A 23,264-nucleotide genomic window follows, 5' to 3' on the forward strand; every position below is an offset into this window, starting at 1 on the left:
GAAAAAGAAAAGAATCAAGATGTTGCCAAGGCTTAGTCAAAGTCTGACTGGACCTAAGAGAGCTGTGCATAAACACATGCCAGCAAACCTCAATGAACTGACGCAATGTTGTGAAGAGTGGGACAAAATTCCTCCACAACAATGTGAGAGACTCAAAGTCATACAGAAAATGATTACTTTAAGGTGGTAAGGTGGTTCTACAAGCTATTGAATCATAAGGTGTACTTACTTTTTTTTACACATGGCTTCTCCAGGTTAGCTTTAGTTTTGTTAAATAAATCATGACACAGTGTAATATGTCATGTGGTGTTTTTTATCTGAAATTGTATTTACCGTATATACTCGAGTATAAGCCGACCCGAATATAAGCCGAGGCCCCTAATTTTACCCCAAAAAACTGGGAAAACTTATTGACTCGATTATAAGACTAGGGTGGGAAATGCAGCAGCTACTGGTAAATTTCTAAATAAAATTAGATCCTAAAATTTTTTTATTAATTGAATATTTATTTACAGTGTGTGTATGAGTGCAGCATGTGTGTATGAGTGCAGTGTGTGTATATAATGAATGCAGTGCAGTATGTGTGTGTATATGAATGCAGTGTGTGTGTGTATGTATGAGTGCAGTGTGTGTGTATGAGTGCAGTGTGTGTGTATGAGTGCAGTGTGTGTGTATGAGTGCAGTGTGTGTATATAATGAATGCAGTGCAGTATGTGTGTGTATATGAATGCAGTGTGTGTGTGTATGTATGAGTGCAGTGTGTGTGTGAGTGCAGTGTGTGAATGAGTGCAGTGTGTGTGTGTGTATGCATGAGTGCAGTGTGTGTGGTGTGTGTGTGTGTTGCAGAGCCTTGGTGGGGAGTGGGCAATTTTTTTTTTTTTTTTTATTATTTTAATTTTTTTTATGATAAATTTTTATTTTATTGTATTTAATTATTATTTTTTTATTATTTTAATATTTATTTTTTATTATTTTATTTGTAATATTTATTATTTTTTTTTTTTTTCGTCCCCCCCTCCCTGCTTTATACATAGCAGGGAGGGGGGCTCCTTCCCTGGTGGTCTAGTGGCATTGGTAGTTCAGTGGGGGGGAGGAGGGGGCTGTCAGAGAGTTTACTTACCTCTCCTGCAGCTCCTGTCAGCTCTCTCCTCCTCTGCGCCGGTCCGTTCAGCACCTCTATCAGCTCACACTGTAAGTCTCGCGAGAGCCGCGGCTCTCGCGAGACTTACAGTGGGAGCTGACCGAGGTGCTGAACGGATGGCGCGGAGGAGGAGGAAGCTGACAGGAGCTGCAGGAGAGGTAAATAAACTCTCTGACAGCCCCCACAGCCCCCAGTCTGTATTATGGCAATGCAAATTGCCATAATACAGACTATTGACTCGAGTATAAGCCGAGTTGGGGTTTTTCAGCACAAAAAATGTGCTGAAAAACTCGGCTTATACTCGAGTATATACGGTACCTAATCTTAAGACCTACTAAGGAACAGGTGATTGTTATTATGTCCTGATATGTAAAACCATAGAATTCAAAGAGGATGTACTTTCTATTTCCCATGACTATAGCTACCAGGGCACCTCCTCTCAGTCCTGGCGATGCAGGTTATCATATTTTCTGGACTTTTCCTTGGGTTCCTACTGATCCCTGATTCAAAAAAATATATATATATCTTATCAGATCATTCGATCCCTTTGACTCCAGAAATGTACCTGTTGGACATGTTACCAGACTACCCCAAAAAAGCAGAAGGATCATAATGCAAGTATTATTGGCAGCCGAAAGCACTAAAGCAGGTGCTTGGAAAATCTCCCTACAGCCCTTAGTAGCTGTGGTTCTGGAGCAATTATCGGCAAATAAAATATATGAGCAGATGTTGCATTCCATAACTGGAACAGTATCCAAGTTGGATGGGGCTTGGTCTCGGTGGCACAAAGTAAAATGAAGCCTACACCCACCTGTTAACCAAATGAATAGCATATAAATAATTGAAGAAAGCGAATGCATACATGGCTTGCTTTTACTGTTGCCTGTAATTGTACTTGTATTTTATCTTTGTCATATTGTTTTGAACTTATTGAAAACCGTTCAATAAAAATTGAAACGCTGAAAAAATAAATTGGGGGTTGGGCGTATCACCACACTAATCAAAACCATTTTTTTTTTTTTTGGAGTAACCCTTTAAGTTCCACTTTATCAGTTAAAGGGACACTATAGTCACCAGAACAACTACAGCTTAATGTAGTTGTTTTGGTGAGTATAATCATTGTCTGCAGGCATTTTAATGCAAACACTGCCTTTTCAGACAAAAGGCAGTGTTTACTCTGTCCCCTAGGAACACCTCCAAGTGGCCACTCCTCAAATGGCGACTGGAGGTGCTTCCTGGCTGAGTGCGGCACAGCAGGCAGCACTGCCGTTCAGCGTCCCCGCGCTCTGCATGGGGACGCTGAATTTTCTTTTTTAATCAATGCATCTCTAGGACAGCATTTTGCCCCACCTCCTTGCCGATTTCAGCCAATCCAATGCTCTCCCTATGGGAAAACATTGGCTTGGCTAAAAATCAGCAATTCTGATGATTTCACCAAGGAGGCGGATCTGGGATGGGGCCAGCGTCAGCGAACCCATGTGGTGCTGAAAATAAGGTGAGTTTACCTTTTCTAAGAGGGGGATAGACACCTAAATGGTGGGTTAAACACTATAGGGTCAGGAATACATGTTTGTGTTCCTGTAGTGTGCCTTTACGAGCAGGTTGTAGGCACAGCAAGATTGTCCTCACTCATGACCACTGAAAAATGGGGATTAAACTGTAAGAGTTGCCTGTCTCTATTTTAATATATATGTGGTTGCAGCTGTACCCTTTATGAATTTTTGTTACATCAACATAAAAATATTTTTTAGTGACAGTCTTGTATTTAAGATGGATTACACTGTACAAAGGTTTAAGGTTTAAGGTTTAATCCTTTTTTTCTCATAGGTCCATGATAAAACATATAAATATATTAGACTTCTATTTTAGTCTATAATAGATACATTCATGCGTTGGTGTAAACCATGTTAGTTTTACAGGTAGTATATAGTTGCTTCCTACTAAATCAACTGCAATCAAAGTTAATTCAAACTTTCATTGAAAACCATACATTATTCATGCCGGACTACTGCTTTGCAGTCAGCCACCTCTAATTGTCTCGGATGTTCACTGATGCAGTGTGCACATGACACAAGCCTAATCAGCTGTCAGGCAGTGGTTGGTGTAAAACTCTATAATGGACATGTCATTTTACAGTATTCCAGCTGTCGCAAATTTTTATAAAAAAAAAAAAATTACAAATTTAATGTCACATTAAGTTCATAGCACAATTAAATAATTCTGTAGATTTCTTTTCTGTAATAAAATCAATTGAAAAGGAGAAGAATTCTGGAACAAAAGATTTATCTCCCCATTGTGAGTGAAATTAGGCATTTCCCACTGTGGGGTGATTCTGCATTTTGAAAGCATTTACTGCTAAATACTGCAGTATCTCATTTGGAAAGTAACATTAAGTTAAGCCCCCCAAAGTGAAGGTTTGGCATGCGGGATGAACAGCTCCAAAATCCTGCAGAATTAACCCCTTGTTACCAAGGTTTTCCAAAATGTCATGCATTCATGACTGAAGCATGTATTTGTAGAAAGTAAGCTCTCCCCCACCCTCTCACCCCCTCAGGATATTTAAAGGAACACTCTTGATATTTTAGGAAGACAGCGTGGGGTCCTTTCTTCATGGTGAATTGCAAAAGACTGATGTGTCCTACTACTGCAATGACACACAATTGTATTTTAGCTGCATTTATATCTTTGTCCTCCCCCTCCCCCCCCTTCCCCCTCTTCTAATCTTATAGAGTCAATTTAGAGATATACCCTAGTTTTGACATTTCTACAATTTCTAACTTCTTCTTTGCAATGATTATTTTTAATGCAAAGTGCATCCAATGGTTTTGGCATAGCACCAAAGAGCTAGGATGCTTGGGGCAACCCCACCAGAGCTGCTGCTGGACACTTTCACTAGTGGAAAGTTCAACAATAGCTCAGATCGTAGAGCTACTCATTTTTTTAAAAACAGCCAATATACACTGTACATTATCGGTCACCATGTGTATATTTGTCGACTGTCAAGAAGAGGTTAAAGGGAATCTGCCTCATATCTGTAAATTAAAACGTTCAATAAAACATTAAAAATCACTTATTGTAACATGTTAAACTTTTTGTTCCAATTTAAATATTAAAGATTTAGCCGTTTACATCACAATCCTGTTTATTGCTATTGTTATTACATTGCACTTTGAACACAGTATGTGAAGATGCAATGGCAGACCTTATAACAGTGATAGACAGTGAGCCAATATGGCATTACTCCGTTTCTGGATAGAGCAGTGTGGATTTCAATATTTAATTAAATTTTTCAGACCTCACAAACACATTTGGTAGATGTAGGGGATAATTAAATCTAATATTAAAAATCCTGGAAAGTGAGTTTTTCTTTTATGAGCTAATACTAGTAACAAAGTATTTAGCCAGGAAAGGTACATTCAGTTTACTCTGGTTTCCAAGTACGTCCTGGGGGTGTTACTTTTTCCCAATATCCAGGGGATGTTACTATTGCCCAGTGTAATGGTACTCAACTGTTCAGTACAACGGCTGACTCACCAATATGAAGGTTGAGAAATGCTGCAAGTACCTAAATTACACAAATTCCCATCTATGCATCGAAGCAAAATTAAATAGCACACTGACCGCAGTCAACTCTTTCAAATACCAGGGTATGTTGTTAGACCCCAATCTATCTTTTGGCCTCCACATAGAAAAACTTGCATCAAATCTTTATCCAAAACTAGGTGCCCTGTACAGAAACAAATCCTGCCAAAGCCCTACAGTAAAGGAAAATGCTGATGCCAATCATTGATAATGGGGATGTAGTATATGCACCTGCACAGCAAACTCCCCTAAATAAGCTTAATACATTGTATAACTCGTTCTGCCAATTTGTGCTACAATGTAATTACAGGACCCACCATTGTGACATGCTAAAAGAACTAAACTGGCTGTTGCTGGAATCCAGATGCACCCTTCATCTTTCCAGCCTTGTGTTTAAGAGCTTTTCTGGGAAGCTCCCACACTACCTGAGTAGAATGTTCTCCACAGCTGTTCCCACCTCCTATAGCCTCCGAACCAGTACCAGCACTTTATGTAGTCTACTTCAATACAAAAAGAAAGCAGCTTTACCTACAGAGCACCACAATTATGGAACAACCTCCTGCACACTTCTCCAAGCCTAATATCCTTTAAGAGATCCATCTCTACATATCTCAAAACAGAATGCACCTGTCATGGTTGATTATATGTTTCTTACCTGTTATGTTACATTTTGTATATATTGGGTATTAATATTGTTTTTGTATTTTATTGAACCCTATTGTATCAATGCAATGTTTTGTGAACCCAGGACATACTTGAAAATGAGAGAAATCTCAATGTATGCTTGCTGGTAAAATATTTTATAAATAAAATAAATTAATAGGTTGATGTCAACAGGTCAGGTGAAAACAGGAATTTCTGTGGAGCAGACTTTTACTATACTTAATTTCCCTTGGAAAATTATAAAGGCTGGTTCTAAAACAACTTGGTGCCTTTTTATATTATTTATCTAAGATAAAAGTAGAGGCAGCAGATTTCTTTTACGGGTAAATTTGGTAGTATGCAATTCTGAAATGTGAAAATTCAACTCAAATAATTACCGTATTTATCGGCGTATAACACGCCCCGGCGTATAACACGCACCTCATTTCCAGAAGGAAATTCCAGGAAATTTCCACCTCTCCCATAGTATTCCCCCCCCTCATCCCATAGTGTTCCCCCCCCTTTCCATAGTAATCTCCCCCCCTCCCATAGTATTCTCTCCCCCCTCCCATAGTATTCTCTCCCCCCTCCCATAGTATTCCCCCCCATAATATTCTCTCCCCCCTCCCATAGTATTCTCCCCCCCCATAGTATTCTCCAACCCCATAGTGTGTCCCCCCTCCCATAGTGTCCCCTAGTGCACTTTCCCTCTGTCCCATATTTACTTACCTGTCTTGAAGCGTGGGCCGGCTTCACAGCGCGCACCGCGGAACTGGAACTTAAATTTCAGGTTCCGGTTTCCGGCAGGACTGAAAGGAAGTGTGCACACAATAGTGTGCACACTTCCTTTCAGTCCCGCCGGAAACCGGAACCTGAAATTTAAGTTCCAGTACCGGCGGGACTGAAAGGAAGTGTGCACACAATAGTGTGCACACTTCCTTTCAGTCCCCCTGGAAACCGGAACCTGAAATTTAAGTTCCAGTTCCGCGGTGCGCGCTGTGAAGCCGGCCCACGCTTCAAGACAGGTAAGTAAATGTAGGATATCGGCGTATAACACGCACCCATGATTTTCTCCCTATTTTCAGGGAGAAAAAGTGCGTGTTATACGCCGATAAATACGGTATATTGTACCTGGATTGAACTACATATGTGCTGGTCTATAAGATACCTCTTTTCTTCAAATTACCTTTCCTGTGTGTATTTTTATGTAATTTAGTTGTCAATCATGTTATTGAACTCTGTTTCAGCATTAAAATCCTAATTTTAAAAAATAACTGTTGTTCTTTTGCCCATAGGTACTGGAACGGTTGCAGCAGCGTGGTTTTGAGATTGTAGGCTCATGTGGGGGAGGAGTTGACTCTTCCCAGTTTAGTGAATATGTACTAAGAAGAGAACTGAAAAGGACATCTCGCGCACCTGCTGTCATTCGAATAAAACAGGAGCCGTTAGATTGACTGGACACTTTTTCTTATGCAAAATGGACTGTTCATAGGGAGCTGGGACACGGGAGTCCTGGAATCAACACTGATTAAGACATTTCGGCCACCTCAAAGGACATTCATAGCTGGAATTCCGTCACAGCATCAAGAAGTGTGTTGTTAACCCAGGGGACATATTAAAATATAGAAACAAAAATATAGTATGTGAAGTCATGAAGAGTACTGTGATGGTCATCACATATTATTCACATCCGACTGTATGTTCACATGAAAATATACAACAGTAAGACTATGTTCATAGTTTTTATTATATACATACTAGAATTTGTAGCCACTGGAAGAGGAAATCTGGATAGAAGGGCTTAAGGCAAAATACAACCACTACAATGTATTTCTATTGAGTTTCTTAACCCAAATTAAAAGGGGCAGTCCCAACAGAATTGACAGATATTGATTGCACGACCTTGATGATGCTTAAAACCAAGAGACCCTGTATCATATTAGTATGAGTATTTCTAAAATCTAATACCTGTGTTTTCATGCCCACTTTTTATCGACGTTGACCCATATCTGTATTTTTTTTGAATGGTGGTTTGTGAACACTTTTCTAAAATGTTTCTTCACTCCTCTCTTTATTCTTTTTTTCCCCATCAAGAAAAAAAAACAAAAAAAAACAAGCTGGTTGCTTTAGGTTGATGAAAATACATATAAAACAGAATTCCTACAGTGCAGCTACTCTACAGGTAACAAACATGGGCTGAGCTTGTTAAAGGTCGATATTGTTATCAACAGATGTTTTTGGATAGAACTTGGAGTTATGTGTTTTCATTGATATTAAGGAGCGATTCTTCCACTAAATTAACTTGTTAAATCTTAAGTTTAGTAAAGGGTTGAGCAATAAAGATGTTTTCACCAAAGAGTTAAAGTGCCAATATGATAGGTGTGAATGCAATGGTTCCTTTTTTTTTTTAGTATTTTAGCAGAAGGAGAGCATAGTTGGATAGTTTCATTGCCTATGCTGGGATGCATGTAATGACTGCAAGCTACGTCTTTAGTGTATTGGAACAATATGCTTATTCTCGCATGTGTCTCGTGAGGTTGCAGAAACAGTGGTTGAAGTTTTCATCAGTTTTGTAAAGTAAAAATTTCACTTGTATGTGATTTATTTTTACAAAACCAGAGCTGATGCACATTCTCCAGACACGAATATTTCAGGACAGAATCTAAAGATTTAGCTCTGCAAGAATTCCTCCTGAAGAATTCTCAATGGTGCACTATATAGAGCGACTTTTTAAGCTTGTGTTTTGTGTGTTTGTCTTGCTGGTCTGGATCTAGGGTGTTTCAGAGGTAAATGTTTTTGTTTTTGTTTGTTTGTTTTTTTTTTGTTTTTTTTTTAATACATGGACAAAACAACCATCTCATGCAGACTAACTGCTATTAGCTTTTACACTCTAGAAATTGCTACTGAAATTTCTAGGGTTGTGTTAATTATGCATTGAGATCTTTAGCACTTAGTATATACATTGTAATAAAAAAATAGTTGTTTCAATATCGACCTTTAAATTTTACCAGTTCTTTAAAAGTTACATGATTGAATCTAAATAAATCCAAATTATATATTACCAGAAGGTATTTAAAAGTTTAGATAGAAGACTGAATTTGGCACCTTTAAAATACATTTTAATAGTTTGCTAAAGGACTGCTCCTTTTCCATGAAATGTGTAAACTGTATTTAAAACATACAGTTTTTTTCGTATATTCACTATGAATAGATAGAATACAATTGAACGGTTTGCTTAAAACCAAGCAAGAACAATAAGCTCATCACTCATCTGGGAGAATGGATGACATTATTAATGAATTAAATGCCATAAGGGGGGAGCGCGTATTGTGTTTCTATTTTATTGTTAAAAAAACACTCCAAGCACCACAACCACTGTAATCATTATGTTGTCAGCAGTGCCCTTGCCCCCTTTATTGTAAGTAGTCAAACTGTATACAAACTTAGATAACTTGCCTAGGGTCTGCTGGGCTCCAGTCATCTTTTCCTCTGCATCATGGAAGCTTCAGCACTTATAACATTGTCTGAGAGTGCTTAAATGATGCTTTCAGTCATAGAACCGGCAGCCATGCACGACAGGGCTTTGCTCAGAGGCGCTAACAGAATCTCCTTGAAGGAATTTCCGGACTCCAGAGGACGAGGCACCTGGTAGACCCCCAGGTAAGTTATCAAACCATTTACAAATGGTTTTTACTACTCACACTGGAAGGGCATATCTGGCACCATGATGTAGTGGTTATGGTGTTTAGAGTGTTTATTTTAAACAATTAAAATGGCAAAAGCTATTTCTTTAAACCAGCGTAATAATGCGGAAATGTCTTGACTGCAATGAAAGTCTAACCTGATTTTGTTTAGAGTACAAAGTGATGATCCTTGGATATAACAACACTGTTCCTATTACAGAATTTACCAGAACCTACATTAAAGGAACACTCCGAACACTATAGCCTTTACAGCACACACTGTAGTAGTTATATTGCCAGAAGTGCATTGGTGCACCACACCCACATGTAAGGTGACAAGGCGCCACTCCCCTCCTCTTCTGTTTCCCATGGAAAGCTGATGAGCTAGCGCTGCATTGCAGGGTTTAGATTAGGAGCGTTAAAGGAAGATTTTGCTTATGAGTCTCTGGGTCTCCTTGGGAAGGAGTGGAAGTAGGGAGCAGTACCCAGCATTCCCAACGTAAGACACTGTTTTAAAATGGTTTGACAACTTACATTGTGGGGTCACCAGGGAACTTCTGGCACCATTGAGCTGTAGTGGTTATGGTGCTTGGAGTCTTCCAAAAAAAAAAAAAAAAAGTACAATTATATAAATTATAAACAAACATCTAGCACAGGTAAGTTGATAATTGAGAATACAGGCAATTATACACTAAAAAGTTCACCTGGAAAGTGACTCAAGAACATTTGTTTTGTTTACTTTTTTGTTTAGTTGTTACTTTCTTTTTTCTTTGTGCATTTATTTTATTGTAAAGATCTCAAGTTACACTGTCCGACTTGTTTCTGTTTTATAACTATTTTGTTTTTGAGATAGAACAATTAAAATAAATGTCCAAAATATGAATTGGATGTCTCCTGAAAGCCCAATGTACATAAAGTTTTTGGGTGGGGTACTTTAATATACACACACGTGTTTTTATTTAATGTTTGTAGTTTGGTTAACACTAAAAAAAAAAAAAAAAAAAAAACTGTCATAGTTTTTTAAATATATCTTCCATATTTCTGTTATAATTGTTATTCCAGACAGATCAATTCTTTACTTGACTTTTGTATGCGTTATAAAAAAAAAATGTACTCCTTACTGCCAGCAAGTAGTTTATGTGGTATTGATCATTTTATAGGGGTTCAATCGCAAATGCCTCCTTTCAGGAGCAAGAGAATTTGTACTGTAAATGAAGCGTGATTTAAACTATCATATTTTATTAAAATATTTATGTCACTAAATATTTTAAGGCAGAGTACATATCTTCTAAGCATCCGTGCTATTTTTAAATGTTATCAAATGGAGTGTAAAATGAAATTCTAACAGACGCAAAGGTAATTATTGTAAAGTTGTCTCCCGTTTATGCCACACCAGGCTAAATCACTAAAATACTAACCTTTGTAATATTTGTGATGCTGTCTGATATTACACAGACTTGTTGATCAGTTTTAATTATATGGCATATCTAGCCTGTGTCATCTGGTAATTATCTGGATAATGAATTCCCACTTCTCAAACTATAATTTAAGATCACCAGTTGTGCATACCCAACAAGAGGCTTGATATGGGAAAACAATAATGCTGTAGGTGAAAGTTTAGGATCCAGTGATCATCAGTCAGTGTGGTTTACTATAAGAACAGTAACTGAGTCACACCACACAAAAACAAAAGGTTTAGACTTTAACCCCTTAAGGACCAAACTTCTGGAATAAAAGGGAATCATGACATGTCACACATGTCATGTGTCCTTAAGGGGTTAAAAAAAACAGACTTTTCTAAAATTAGAATATGTGTAAAGGAGTCATCAAACTGGAGTAATTTAAATGGAGTCCAAGAGAAATGGGATTATTTAAAAAATGCACTGCTGAAGGCAACAGAAAATTGCATTAGGCTTGTCAGTAAAAGCAAAAAATTCAAGAAACCACTGTGGTACTCCGCAGATGTGACCAAAATAGTAAAAAAAACAAAAAAATTGCAATCTTTAATTTGGATTCCAATATTGTTGAATGGGTTAGGCACTGGCAAAGTGACAGGCAACAGAGGGTTGTAGTCAATGGAGTATATTCGAAGCTTGGACTTGTGACCAGGGATCTGTACTTGGACCCATTCTCTTTAATATTGCAGAAGGTCTTGATGGTAAGGTATGTCTTTTTGCCCATGATACTAAGATATGTAACAGGGTTGATGTCCCAGGAAGGATAAGCCAAATGGCAAATGATTTAGGTAAACTAGAAAAATGGTCAGAGTTGTGGCAACTGACATTTAATGTGGATAAGTGCAAGATAATGCATCTTGGACGTAAAAACCCCAGGGCAGAGTACAGAATATTTAATAGAGTCCGAACCTCAACATCTGAGGAAAGGGATTTAGGGGTGATTATTTCTGATTACTTAAAGGTAGGCAGACAATGTAATAGAGCATCAGGAAATGCTAGCAAAATGCTTACTTGTATAGGGAGAGGTATTAGCAGTAGAAAGAGTGCTCATGCCATTGTACAGAACACTGGTGAGACCTCACTTGGAGTATTGTACCCATACCTTACCATCAAGACCTTCTGCAATATCACTAATAAAAATATTAAAGAGAATGGGTCCAAGTACAGATCCCTGAGGTACCCCACTGGTAGCAAGCCCAAGCTTTGAATATACTCCATTGACTACAACCCTCTGTTGCCTGTCACTCAGCCACTGCCACTGGAAACTGTATCTTCAGAAGGATATTGATACTTTAGAGAGAGTTCAGAGAAGGCCTACTAACCTGGTTCATGGATTGCAGGATAAAACTTACCACGAAAGATTAAACGATCTTAACATGTATAGCTTTGAGGAAAGACAAGACAGGGGGGATATGATAGAAACATTTCAATACATAAAGGGAATCAACACAGTAAAGGAGGAGACCATATTTAAAAGAAGAAAAACGACCACAACAAGAGGACATAGTCTTAAATTAGAGGGGCAAAGGTTTAAAAATAATATCAAGTATTACTTTACTGAGAGGGTAGTGGATGCATGGAATAGCCTTCCAGCTGAAGTGGTAGAGGTTAACACAGTAAAGGAGTTTAAGCATGCGTGGGATAGGCATAAGGCTATCCTAACTATAAGATAAGGCCAGGGACTAATGGAAGTATTTAGAAAATTGGACAGACTAGATGGGCCGAATGGTTCTTATCTGCCGTCACATTCTATGTTTCTGTTGCTTTCCGTGTTTTCTGATGGTTAAGTTCTGAGGTCACCAGTGCAGAGCCCCCATGCAAGAGTATTCCCATATTTCTCAACTCTACACATATGCACAAACAAGTTGGGAGATTTTTTTCTCTATGCCCCTGGGGAGAGTCAAGCCGTAGCAGCTTAGCTCAGGGGCTAAAGTCTGTTTATAAACCGATAGCATCCACTTAATGGCTGCTATCTGTTATAGAGCAGTTCCACTCATCGTATTTAACGAGTAGAACTATGACTGGGGGATAAACTACTTATCCTATAAACTACTTACTGGATTGGAGTTTATGGGACAAGACCTCAAATTCAAGAATGAGAGGCTCCTGATTGGTGCGTTCTTTTAATGGTTATGAAGATGTCTGCCTTAAGCTATTTTCTTAAAATATTTTAATGTAATTTTGTAGCTAATTTTAAAAATAATAAAAAAAGAGTAATTTTTGACAATATTAAAATTAAAATTAGGGGCACTATAACCATGACATTACATTGTAGTGATTATAATGTTAGCAGACTACTGGCGCCGTCCCCTGGTCCTGATGCTCTCTGGTATACAATTTGGATGAAATTTACATTATTAATGTCATTTCTCCTAATTTGGAAAATACATGAAACATCAATGCTGCATTTACAAAATAAAACACAGACAATGCAGGAAAAGTAACTTGGCAAGGTCCGTGGCAAAATAGCTGCATGAGATATATCTAAATGTTCCTAGAAAAATGCCTTTTTTTTGTCCACTTTTCAAAGACACTGTACTTTTGCACACTACAAAATTAAAGGAACACTATAGTCACCAGGAACACTGTAGTCAAGGTAACTTAATATAGTGGTTCTGATGTCTATAGCCTGTCCCTGCAGTTTTTGCAATGTTTACATTGTTCCCTAGTAACACCTCTAGGTGCTAGAGGCCCTTCTTTGTCTCAGCCCTGCTGTCTTTGTTCAGCGTCTCTACTTTACACTACCCATAGAGATATATTGAATCAATGCATTTCTATAAGCAGCACTTGATTGATGGATTACAATGATTTCCGTGTATGTTTAATATTGCTGCTCATTGATAAGCGTTTCATTGGATGAAAAGAGTTGTCATATTGATGAAATAGGGGTGATTTGAGTGGTGGATTTTGGTGCTGGATCAGAGGTAATTTATTTTATATAAAATAAAGGTCTGATTGAGAGACAATAGGAAGACATGAATAAACATGTAAGCTACAAATGTTTTAAGAGTCTACCTTTCTCTTTACAAAATAATATTAAAACCGTATATATTAGAGTATAAGACGAGTTTTTCAGCACGTTTTTTGTGCTGAAAAACACCCACTCGTCTTGTACTCGAGTCACTGTCTGTATTATGGGAACTTACATTGCCATAATACAGACCAGGACTGTAAGTCTTGCGAGAGCCGCGGGGTCAGCCGTGGCAAAGCTCCGCACGGCAGTCACACCACGAGACTTACAGTGGAGAAGAAGGGAGCTGACCGGACCGGAGGAGAGAGAAGGGAGCTGACAGGAGCTGCAGGAAAGGTAAGTTACAGCTCTCTGCCAGCCCCACTCCTACACAGCCCATGCCACTGGACCACCAGGGAATGAGAGCCCTCCTCCCTGACCATGTATCAATCAGGGAGGGGGGACAAAAATAAATAAATACAAATTTAAATAATATAAAATAAAAATATTAATAATATTTAAAAGAATATTATAATAATATTTTTTAAAAAAATTATAGAAATGCCCACCCCCCACCAAGGCTCTGCATCACATACACAAACACACACTGCATCACATACACTGCATTCATACACACACTGCATTCATACACAAACACACACTGCACTCATACACACACACTGCATTCATACACACACACTGCATTCATTATAAACACACACTGTAAATAAATATTCAATTAATATAATTTTTGGGGGATCTAATTTTATTTAGAAATTTACCAGTAGCTGCTGCATTTCCCACCCTAGTCTTATACTCGAGTCAATAAGATTTTCCCAGTTTTGGGGGGTAAAATTAGGGGTCTTGACTTATATTCGAGTGGACTTATACTCGAGTATATACGGTACTTCAGAAACTGCTAGACACACCTAATACTGTCCCCTTAATTTCCCGAAAGAGAGAGAAATATTCTGAAAGGGGGATATTTTGTGCATATTCAGTATGTATTTGGAACATTTTGTCTTTACTCACCAGTTATGTGAAAATAATTTGGTAAAGGATAATGATAGCTCAAGTATATATAAAAAAAAGTTACCAGTCCTTGTGTATATATGTGTATGTATATTACATGATCTGCCTGTTACTCCAGCGTTAGGAATGAATACATTTATTTGGAACGCTGGGGTATGCTATTATTTGAGTAGATTTTGCCCCACCCTTTGTTTATCTCTCTGTTGTTTTTAATGTGCAATATAATTCTCAGCATGGATTCGGTAACATCCTTAATTTTTTGGGAAGGAATCAAAGAAGCTCCAAAGGTGCCACCTAGGTATCCCTGCGTCTCTTTACAGAAGCTAGTGTGACCTTCAATTCATAGTACATAGTAGGCTGAGTACACCTTAAATAGTTCTAGGCATTACATTGCTTCCTTGGCATCTAATTGCCTGATGCTTTGTACAGGCGCTAACTTGACTCTAGAATCATTACAAGTGCAGAAATACATTACAGAATTAAGCCTTCTCACTATTTGGCTAAAATACAGCTCCACAGGGAGTGCTTTTCAGCCCATGTTGATTTTGCAGGAGCTAACATAACCTCTGAGTCATTACAAGTACAGAGACATTAACAGAGTTAAACTATTTGTTTGGATTCTAATCGCCTTGCTGATGCTCTGTACATGTTCTGGCATTGCCTCTGCGTCTTGACAGGCACAGAAACACCCATGCAAGTTAGTCATTTGATTGTTGGGCTACAATTCATCTTAACAGAGCATCATCTTAATCACTTCCATGCTGGCCCACATTTCCAGGGGTCAGCTATTAGACCAGATAATTGCCTTCTTCGTAGTCATTTTAAATGTTGGGCAATCGGTGGCCTATTAAGATCTGAGGGAAAGATTTGTTACCTGTCCGCTCGTTAGTATGAATGTTAATGTGTCAATTTGTCCTTTAAAGTTTGAGGTTTTCATATACCTTATTACTCTGCTGTTATTACATCCTTCTTGTTACATGTGATCTTTATAGATCTCATTCAATCATGTCTCTTAAATAATTTCTCACATGTTCTCATTTCATTTTCCATTCTTCATGTGATTATTGGGACAAATAGGATGCCTTTCTTTCTGTAACCAGTTTTAAGATAGACTTCACTTAAACATGTTTTTCTGGCACTGCAGGACCCCGCAGTGCCCCCCTCACTCCTGCCCCCCATCCCAAGTTGCTGAAGGGGTTAAAACCCCTTCAGTGACTTACCGGAGTCCAGCGCCGATGTCCCTCAGCACTGGGTCAGGCTCCTCCGACGTCCGCCGGCGGGGGAGACTTAAGCACATGCGCAGCAATGGCAATGCTTTCCTATGGGGATTTCGGCAACGCTGGAGGTCCTCACATAGCGTGAAGACGTCCAGTGTCATTTAAAACACTTTTCGTGTTCAAAGAACACGGAGGTCCCTCTAGTGCAGTGATGGCGAACCTGTGGCACGCCTGGCCCTTTCTGTTGGCACGCGGCCATAGGTCCGCCATTAATGCAGAGTAGGCACCTGCCTGCCCGAAATGGCAGGCGCCTACTCTGCTTCTGGGTCGGGAGGCAGGGGGAGGGATCTGTGATGCAGCTTCCCTGTCCTCCCACGCGATGCGGTGTGGAGCGTTGCCGAGCATTACCATGGCAACGCTCCACACAGCATCGCGCGGGACGACAGGGGAGTTGATTCACAGATCCCTCAGCCTGCAGTGCTTTCCACCACCGGACCACCAGGGATGGCTGTGCCGCGCCCCCCCCTCCCTACTTCATTAAAGGTAAGAAGGGGGGGGAGATACTGGCACCCGTACCCCTACCCCCCAAGCACCCCTATCCCCCCAGCAGTACCCCTACCACCCCTTCCCCCCAGCAGTACCCCTACCCCCCACAACAGTACCCCTACCCCCCAGCACCCCTATCCCCCCAGCAGTACCCCTACCACCTCCATTAAAGGTAAGAAGGAGGGGGTTAGGAGGAGGGAGGGGGGATACTGACACCCCCCCAGCAGTACCCCTACCCTCCCAAGCACCCCTATCCCCCCAGCAGTACCCCTACCACCCCCAGCAGTACCCCTTCCCCCCCACAGCAGTACCCCTACCACCCCCACAACAGTACCCCTACCCCCAGTACCCCTACCCCCAGCACCCCTACCCCCAGCACCCCTATCCCCCCAGAAGTACCCCTACCCCCCCAGAAGTACCCCTACCCCCCCAGCAGTACCCCTACCCCCCACAACAGTACCCCTACCCCCCAGCAGTACCCCTACCCCCCCCAGCAGTGCCTCTACCACCCCCATTAAAGGTAAGAAGGAGGGGGTTAGGAGGAGGGAGGGGGGGCTACTGACACCCCCCCAGCAGTACCCCTACCCCCCCAAGTACCCCTATCCCCCCAGCAGTACCCCTACCCCCACACAGTACCCCTAACCCCCACACAGTACCCCTACCCCCCCCAGCAGTACCCCTACCCCCCAGCAGTACCCCTACCTCCCCACAGCACCCTTAACCCCGCCCAGCACCCCTACCCCCCACACAGCACCCCTCTCACACACACATTACCCCTCATACACACACACATACAGCACCCCTCTCACACACACAGCACCCCCCCACACACAGACACAGACACAGAGCACCCCCCCACACACACACAGCACCCCCCCCCCCCACACACAACACCCAACACCCCCACACACAGCACCCCCCCACACACACACGCAATTGCCGTGTTGGCACTTTAAGGAAAAAAAAGTTGGCATGTATTGCGGTTTGGGCACTTGGGCTCAAAAAGGTTCGCCATCACTGCTCTAGTGTCTGTATGATAAACAGCCACTAGAGGAGGACCTAACCCTGCAAGGTAATTATTGCAGTTTATAAAAACTGCAATAATTACACTTGCAGGGTTAAGGGTGGTGGGAGTTGGCATCCGGAACAAAACAAGTATATATTTTATAAAAAGGGCAGTATTGATTGTAATACATCCCCCAATATGTATTTAATGATACACAAAATGTGCTTCATGTATAATTATTGCCTCTCCATCAAGGGTTCCAGCCAAACCTTTGTGGTTGATCACCTAACTCCAAAATAATTTTGCATGAAAAAAGAAAGAGGCTGGAGTTACCACAGAACTCCAAATAACAAGGTACAGGTGCTACTATCCCACCTCACTGTGGGTCCTACAGTGATATATGCAAAACATTTTGAAAAAACAAAAGTGTGCAACAAGTGCTACAGTATTAATTGAAAAAAAAGCATCTATACAAACGTTTCGGGCAAAGCCCTTTCTCAATGCATCTTGTCCTTAACCATTAATGTGCAAAGAGGAGCCCGGTCATGCGCTTTAACAGTGCAACCGGGCCCCTTCATAACTGCAGGAGAGCTGGGAGGAAGTGACAGTTTATCACTTCCTCCCAGTTCACACAGAGCCAGCCGCACAGGAGGAGGAGGGAGCCGCTAGGATGGGACCGGTTCGGGAGAGCAAGCTCCCATCAACAACAGCCAGCAGTTGGTAGGAGACCGGAGGATGGCTTAATTGTTAATTGTGTGTGTGTACATGTGTATGTGTATCTGTAAAAAAGCAATCAATCACTATAAGTGTCGATATAAGTGAAACTGGAGATAGAGATGGTGAACCTCACCAACACCACAAAAAAACAAAACTTACTAAAAAACAAACAATGAAAAATTATCATATATATCACTGTTTAGTAAGTTTAGTAAGACATTGTGTCTTTTATCTCTGAAGTGCCGTGCAACAAGGGTGTCGGATTTAATGCTACAAATAGCAGTTTTGTGTTGTGAGATGCAGTCTTTAAGAGTTAATGGTTTTACCGACATAGCCCAACCCACAGGGACACTCCAGTAGATCTACAACTACTACGTTTAATACTCTTGCCCATTCTAGGGTGGGTATGTATTTCACCTTTAATAATGCCACTGCAGTGATTACATGACAAGCAAAGTTATCTACCATGTACTGGCTTGGATAGGAACATTTGTGTCTGTGAATGTGGTTTAAATGAGTATGCCTTGACAACCATATCCCTTCTAGTACAGCCTCATTTTTGGGCATATAGGGGAGAGGTCCCTGAAAAGGTGTCCTATCTGCTTGTCAAGTTGTAGTAGGTGCCAGGTGGCAAAATATTTTGCAATTACAAAGGTTTTTTTGTTGTTGTTTGTTTTTTAAAGGGGCCGGGGCCTGACCGCAGAGAAGATAAGTCACAAGTAACAGCAGCGCCTGCTTCTCGTAACGATTTGTGCTAAATATTTGCATACAGACAGGATCATTTGATGTACATTGGCTCTGATGTGAAAGTGGGTGTAGTGTGACCACAGAGATACCACACAAGCTAAAAATCAACGACTTGCCCGATTACGCTCTGTGGCCTACAAGCATAAAAAGTACAGTGGAGGTAGCTTCTCTCCCGTTCTCAAGGATTGCTGATGACCTAAGCCCTTGTCCCCCCCTCCCTATTGACCAGCGGTGGTTATCCCCATACCAGGAGACCTTCTCCCTGACCAGCAACAACTGCAACAAGGAAAGCACTGTGCACCTGGCATGGCGGAGGTGGCGAGCAGGCCTTTAATGTCCAAAAGCTGGATGAGGTGCTGCAGCAAAAAATATAAGGCGGTTAAACCCCCAACTACCGCCAATATTGTCTAACTTCTGCGGAGGCCTTCAAACTCCAAATTTTGTGTGTTTTTTTTTTGTTTATCTAGTGAGGCACCTGTTGCAGATGCAGGGGACTACAACACAAGGACCCCATCCTGACCTCTACACTCACCTGCTAAACGCGTGGAAAAACCCCGGTGTTGGAAGAGAAGCTAAGGGACATGCTTGATGAGCTGCGCCGCAATATTGCAGCTGACATTGGCTTGTTCCGGGAAGAAATCAGCGGAGTGTCGGCACGTCTGCAAAATACAGAGCTCAACACTGCTGCGCATGAGACCAGACTAGCGCATGTAGAACGACAACTCTTGACCCTCCAGAGGGCCCAAGCACAAAACCGGGAATGCATGGCATCCCTGGAAGATAAAAGGCTCTGGAAAAATGTAAAAGTACGCAGAGTGCCTGAAAATATAGAGTCTGCTGAAATATCACATCTGTTCTGCAGACTATTTGGCACACTATTTACCTCTAAACAAGCTAAAGCTATGCTGCTGGATGGCTGGTACAGGCTTTTTAGACCGAACACACTTACCCCGGACAAGGGGAGGGATATAATCATCCTCTTCCAGCAGGGCCAGAACCGCTTGGCCTTCATGGCGGCTACGCACAACAAGTCTCCTCTACATTTCGAGGGCCGTTCCCTGACCTTCTGTCCCGACCTGTCCAGGGACACAATGGACTGGCGCCGATCGCTACAACCCCTGACCAAGGAACTCTTGGCTTACAACATACCCTATCGTTGGGGAAGGCCTAGATGTTTGATCATACCACAGAACACTGGTCACTTGAAAGTATCTGAGGCTGCCGAAATACCAGTCACGTTGCAGAAACTCAACGTAGCCCTACGTTAACAAGTCGATCCTGTAGGGCAAACGACTTCCACATCTTGGGATCCAGCGAGAGTTCGCCCATTCATGCTGGCAAGCTTAATAGATGGAAGATATTGTCCTGTTTAGTTATTGTGACAAACTGCCATTTGCCACTGGGCATTGGAGAGGACTGATCGCTAGCCTCCTGCCCTGCGACTATGGCCCTGGAATGTATTGCCCTTTAAGAACTGCATTTGGGCATAATGGATTTTTGTATAATGTTTCTGGCCCTTTAACTGTGTTGTACAAAGAAAGGGTTTGTAATTTTAAACTGGCACTTTGGATGCAGTCGAAGTGCCGAAGTAGTCGAAGTGGCCACCATTAGACAGTCGAACACGTGGCAGCGGCAATTTTAATGCAGTCGAAATCGGCCACACATTTGAACGAATACCGCTGACCTGTACCTTCCCCTGCCCTTCGACACTGCTGCTGGAGACTAAGTCCCTTTGGAAGATTCGAACACACATTCGAACGGGACTTTTTCATTTTGGCGTAAAATAGACCTACATTAGACTATTGAACACTGCTAAAACACGCCCCCGGTTCCACTTCGACACTTTGACAAAAGTCGAAGTGAGTTTGACGATTCGAACGCCGCCTTTGGATGGGACTTTGTTATTTTCAAGGCAGAAATAGACCGACCGCACAGCCCGAATCAGTGGAACTGTTTTGGGCATGCAAACAGGCGTGCGGTCGGTCCAAAGAGACTTTTTAATATTTCTGGAACCACTGGACGGATTCTCACGAATTTTGAATATGTTGTTCCACAAGTTATGTTGTTCATAAAAATGTAATTCATGTACGATGTAAAATGAGAAACTTATAAAAATGCATAAAAAGTATGATTTTTCAGCTTGGAGATAATTGAGTAGATACAGTAAGAAACTCAATTATCTCCCAAGCAGAGGGGAGGGAATTTGTGGGATGTAACCGATATCTGATTGGTTAATGGCTAATTGCCTGTGGGCGTCTCCCTTGCAGGGGAGCACTGCATAAAAGCAGAGTCCCTGTCATTAAACATCAGAGATCTTCTTGACCCTCAATACGTAGCCTTGTCTCGTTATTGGAGGGAGCTGCTATATCAGACTGGGGATTGCTAGGCTCGGCATACTCCCTTGAGCTTTAATCACTTAACTCTTGTTCATGATACGCTCTCCTGGAGGAGAGGTCTTCCCCACACGGTCCTGGAGGACAGAAGCTGATTCCAGGGTGGACGGAAGACGGCGCAGCTCCAGTTAAGCTACGCCGGTTGTGGAGTCTGTGGTGGTTGTGGTGTCCAGTGCGGTGCTTGTGGTCCTCGGCGCAAGCTAGGAAGCGTCCATTAACGGAAGGTGTCCGTTACAGTTATGTTATACTAGTTTTATCTTTTGTTCCTTAGTTTGTTTTGCCAACATGCTCATCCATGATTCTGATCACCTACATGGTGCTCCTTTGACCATACACATTCAATTCATGCTCCTTCCCCCCACTTACTCCTCTGGAACTACAGTTCCTTTTGTATTTACTGACCCTAGGGGGGTATGAGCCTCTATAGCATGCATATGCAGCCTGTTAATCATAATTACCTACCTAAATACTTGAGGCATAAATGTTTACTCTGAGATGGCGACCAACGGGCAGGAGACGCACTTAGTTTTACGTCACAGTTTCTCCCATCTAATATCAGCTGTCAGTTACCGAAACCAGACCTTCACTAGTTAATTCATTCAGGTACACTGACATATTTTAAACTGTGTTTCTTCTCACCTATATATTTCAACAAAAATGTGTCGTTATATCTATTGCTACACTGTTATATTATGTGTATTTTGCAGATCCTGCTACTGCTTTTGGGGCAATGCAATACTGTCTGTTATCTGTGCACAACCAAAATAAAAAATGTAAAAAATAAATAAATCAAATTGGGGTTATAGATAAAACAGTTTGCAAAACCTGCAATTCTCTTCTCTGCTGCCTTTGCAAATTCTCCCCTTCCACCCTTGCCCAGACTTTCCCTTCAGGCTTTTTTCAGGCAAACACTGCCTTTTCTCTGATTAGGGACACCTCTAGGGACACCTCCAAGTTGCCACTCCTTAGGTGCTGCCGAAAAAGCAGCCTTGACGTTCAGCGTCCCCACGCTCTGCATGGAGACACTAAATTTCCCTCATAGAGATGTATTGACTCAATGCATCTCTATGAAGAGATCCTCATCCTCCAGAACTGTGCCCTGGCTGGACAATTGTGTCCCTGGCCTATGCTGGTGCAGGAACCCACATTCCAAGCCCCTTGTGAATGACTGGCCTGATAACTGTGTAAATTACCCCTCTTCCTCCTCCTCTTCTTCCTCCTGTGCCACATCCTCTTCCATCATCGCCCGCAGCGTTTTTTCAAGGAGACGTAGAAGCGGGATAGTAAGGCTGAGAACGGCGTCATCGGCACTGGCCATGTTGGTGGAGTACTCGAAACAGTGCAAAATGGCACACAGGTCTCGCATGGAGGCCCACTCATTGGTGGTGAAGTGGTGCTGTACCGCAGAGCGACTGACCCGTGCGTGCTGTATCTGAAACTCCACTATCGCCTGCTGCTGCTCGCACAGTCTCTCCAGCATGTGCAAGGTGGAGTTCAACCTTGGGGGCACGTCGAATATGAGGCGGTGAGCGGGAAGGCTGAAGTTACACTGCAGCACAGACAAGCGAGCAGCAGCAGGTTGAGAACACCGAAAGCGCGCACAGACAGCCCGCACTTTCTGCAGCAGCTCTGATATATCTGTGTAGTTTTTCAGGAATTTCTGCACCACCAAATTCAGCACATGCGCCAGGTAAGGGATGTGCGGCAAACCGGCAAGGCCAAGAGCTGCTACGAGATTTCGCCCATTATCGCACACCACCAGGCTGGGCTTGAGGCTCAGTGGCAACAACCACTCATCGGTCTGTTGTTCCATGCCCGTCCACAGCTCCTGTGCGGTGTGGGGTTTGTCCCCCAAACATATCAGTTTTAAAACAGTCTGCTGTCGTTTCCCCCTGGCTGCACTGAAGTTGGTGGTGAAGGTGTTACACTGCCCGGATGAGGTGGTGGTAGAGGAGGAGGAAGCGGAGTAGGAGGAGGAGGCGCCAAGAGGCAAAGAGAAATGCCCTGCAATCCTCGGTGGCGGAAGGACAGCCACCACCATCAGGTTTTTAAAACTGTCCGTCTCCACCAGACGGAATGACAGCATTTCAAAGGCCATGAATTTTGAAATGCTGGCATTCAGGGCCAGGAATCGCAGGTGGGTAGGGGCGT

At 42.0% G+C, this 23,264-nt stretch overlaps 1 protein-coding gene across 4 annotated transcripts in view; it reads left to right on the forward strand.

Moving 5' to 3' along the window:
* Window positions 1-10,311, forward strand: part of KCTD1 (potassium channel tetramerization domain containing 1) — a 115,975-nt gene extending 105,664 nt beyond the window's left edge. For 3 of the 4 annotated variants that reach the window (XM_063451458.1, XM_063451455.1, XM_063451457.1), the window contains exons 5-6: window positions 6,661-9,221; window positions 9,477-10,311. In XM_063451458.1, the coding sequence (XP_063307528.1) occupies window positions 6,661-6,819 (159 nt within the window). In that variant the 3' untranslated portion in view covers window positions 6,820-9,221; window positions 9,477-10,311. Of the gene's footprint in view, window positions 1-6,660 lie in introns of all 4 variants that reach the window. The other variant, XM_063451456.1, reaches the window with a different exon arrangement.
* Window positions 10,312-23,264: the final 12,953 nt, after the last annotated feature.

The sequence above is a fragment of the Pelobates fuscus genome, chromosome 4 (assembly GCF_036172605.1).
Source record: "Pelobates fuscus isolate aPelFus1 chromosome 4, aPelFus1.pri, whole genome shotgun sequence".
Classification (NCBI taxonomy): domain Eukaryota; kingdom Metazoa; phylum Chordata; class Amphibia; order Anura; family Pelobatidae; genus Pelobates; species Pelobates fuscus.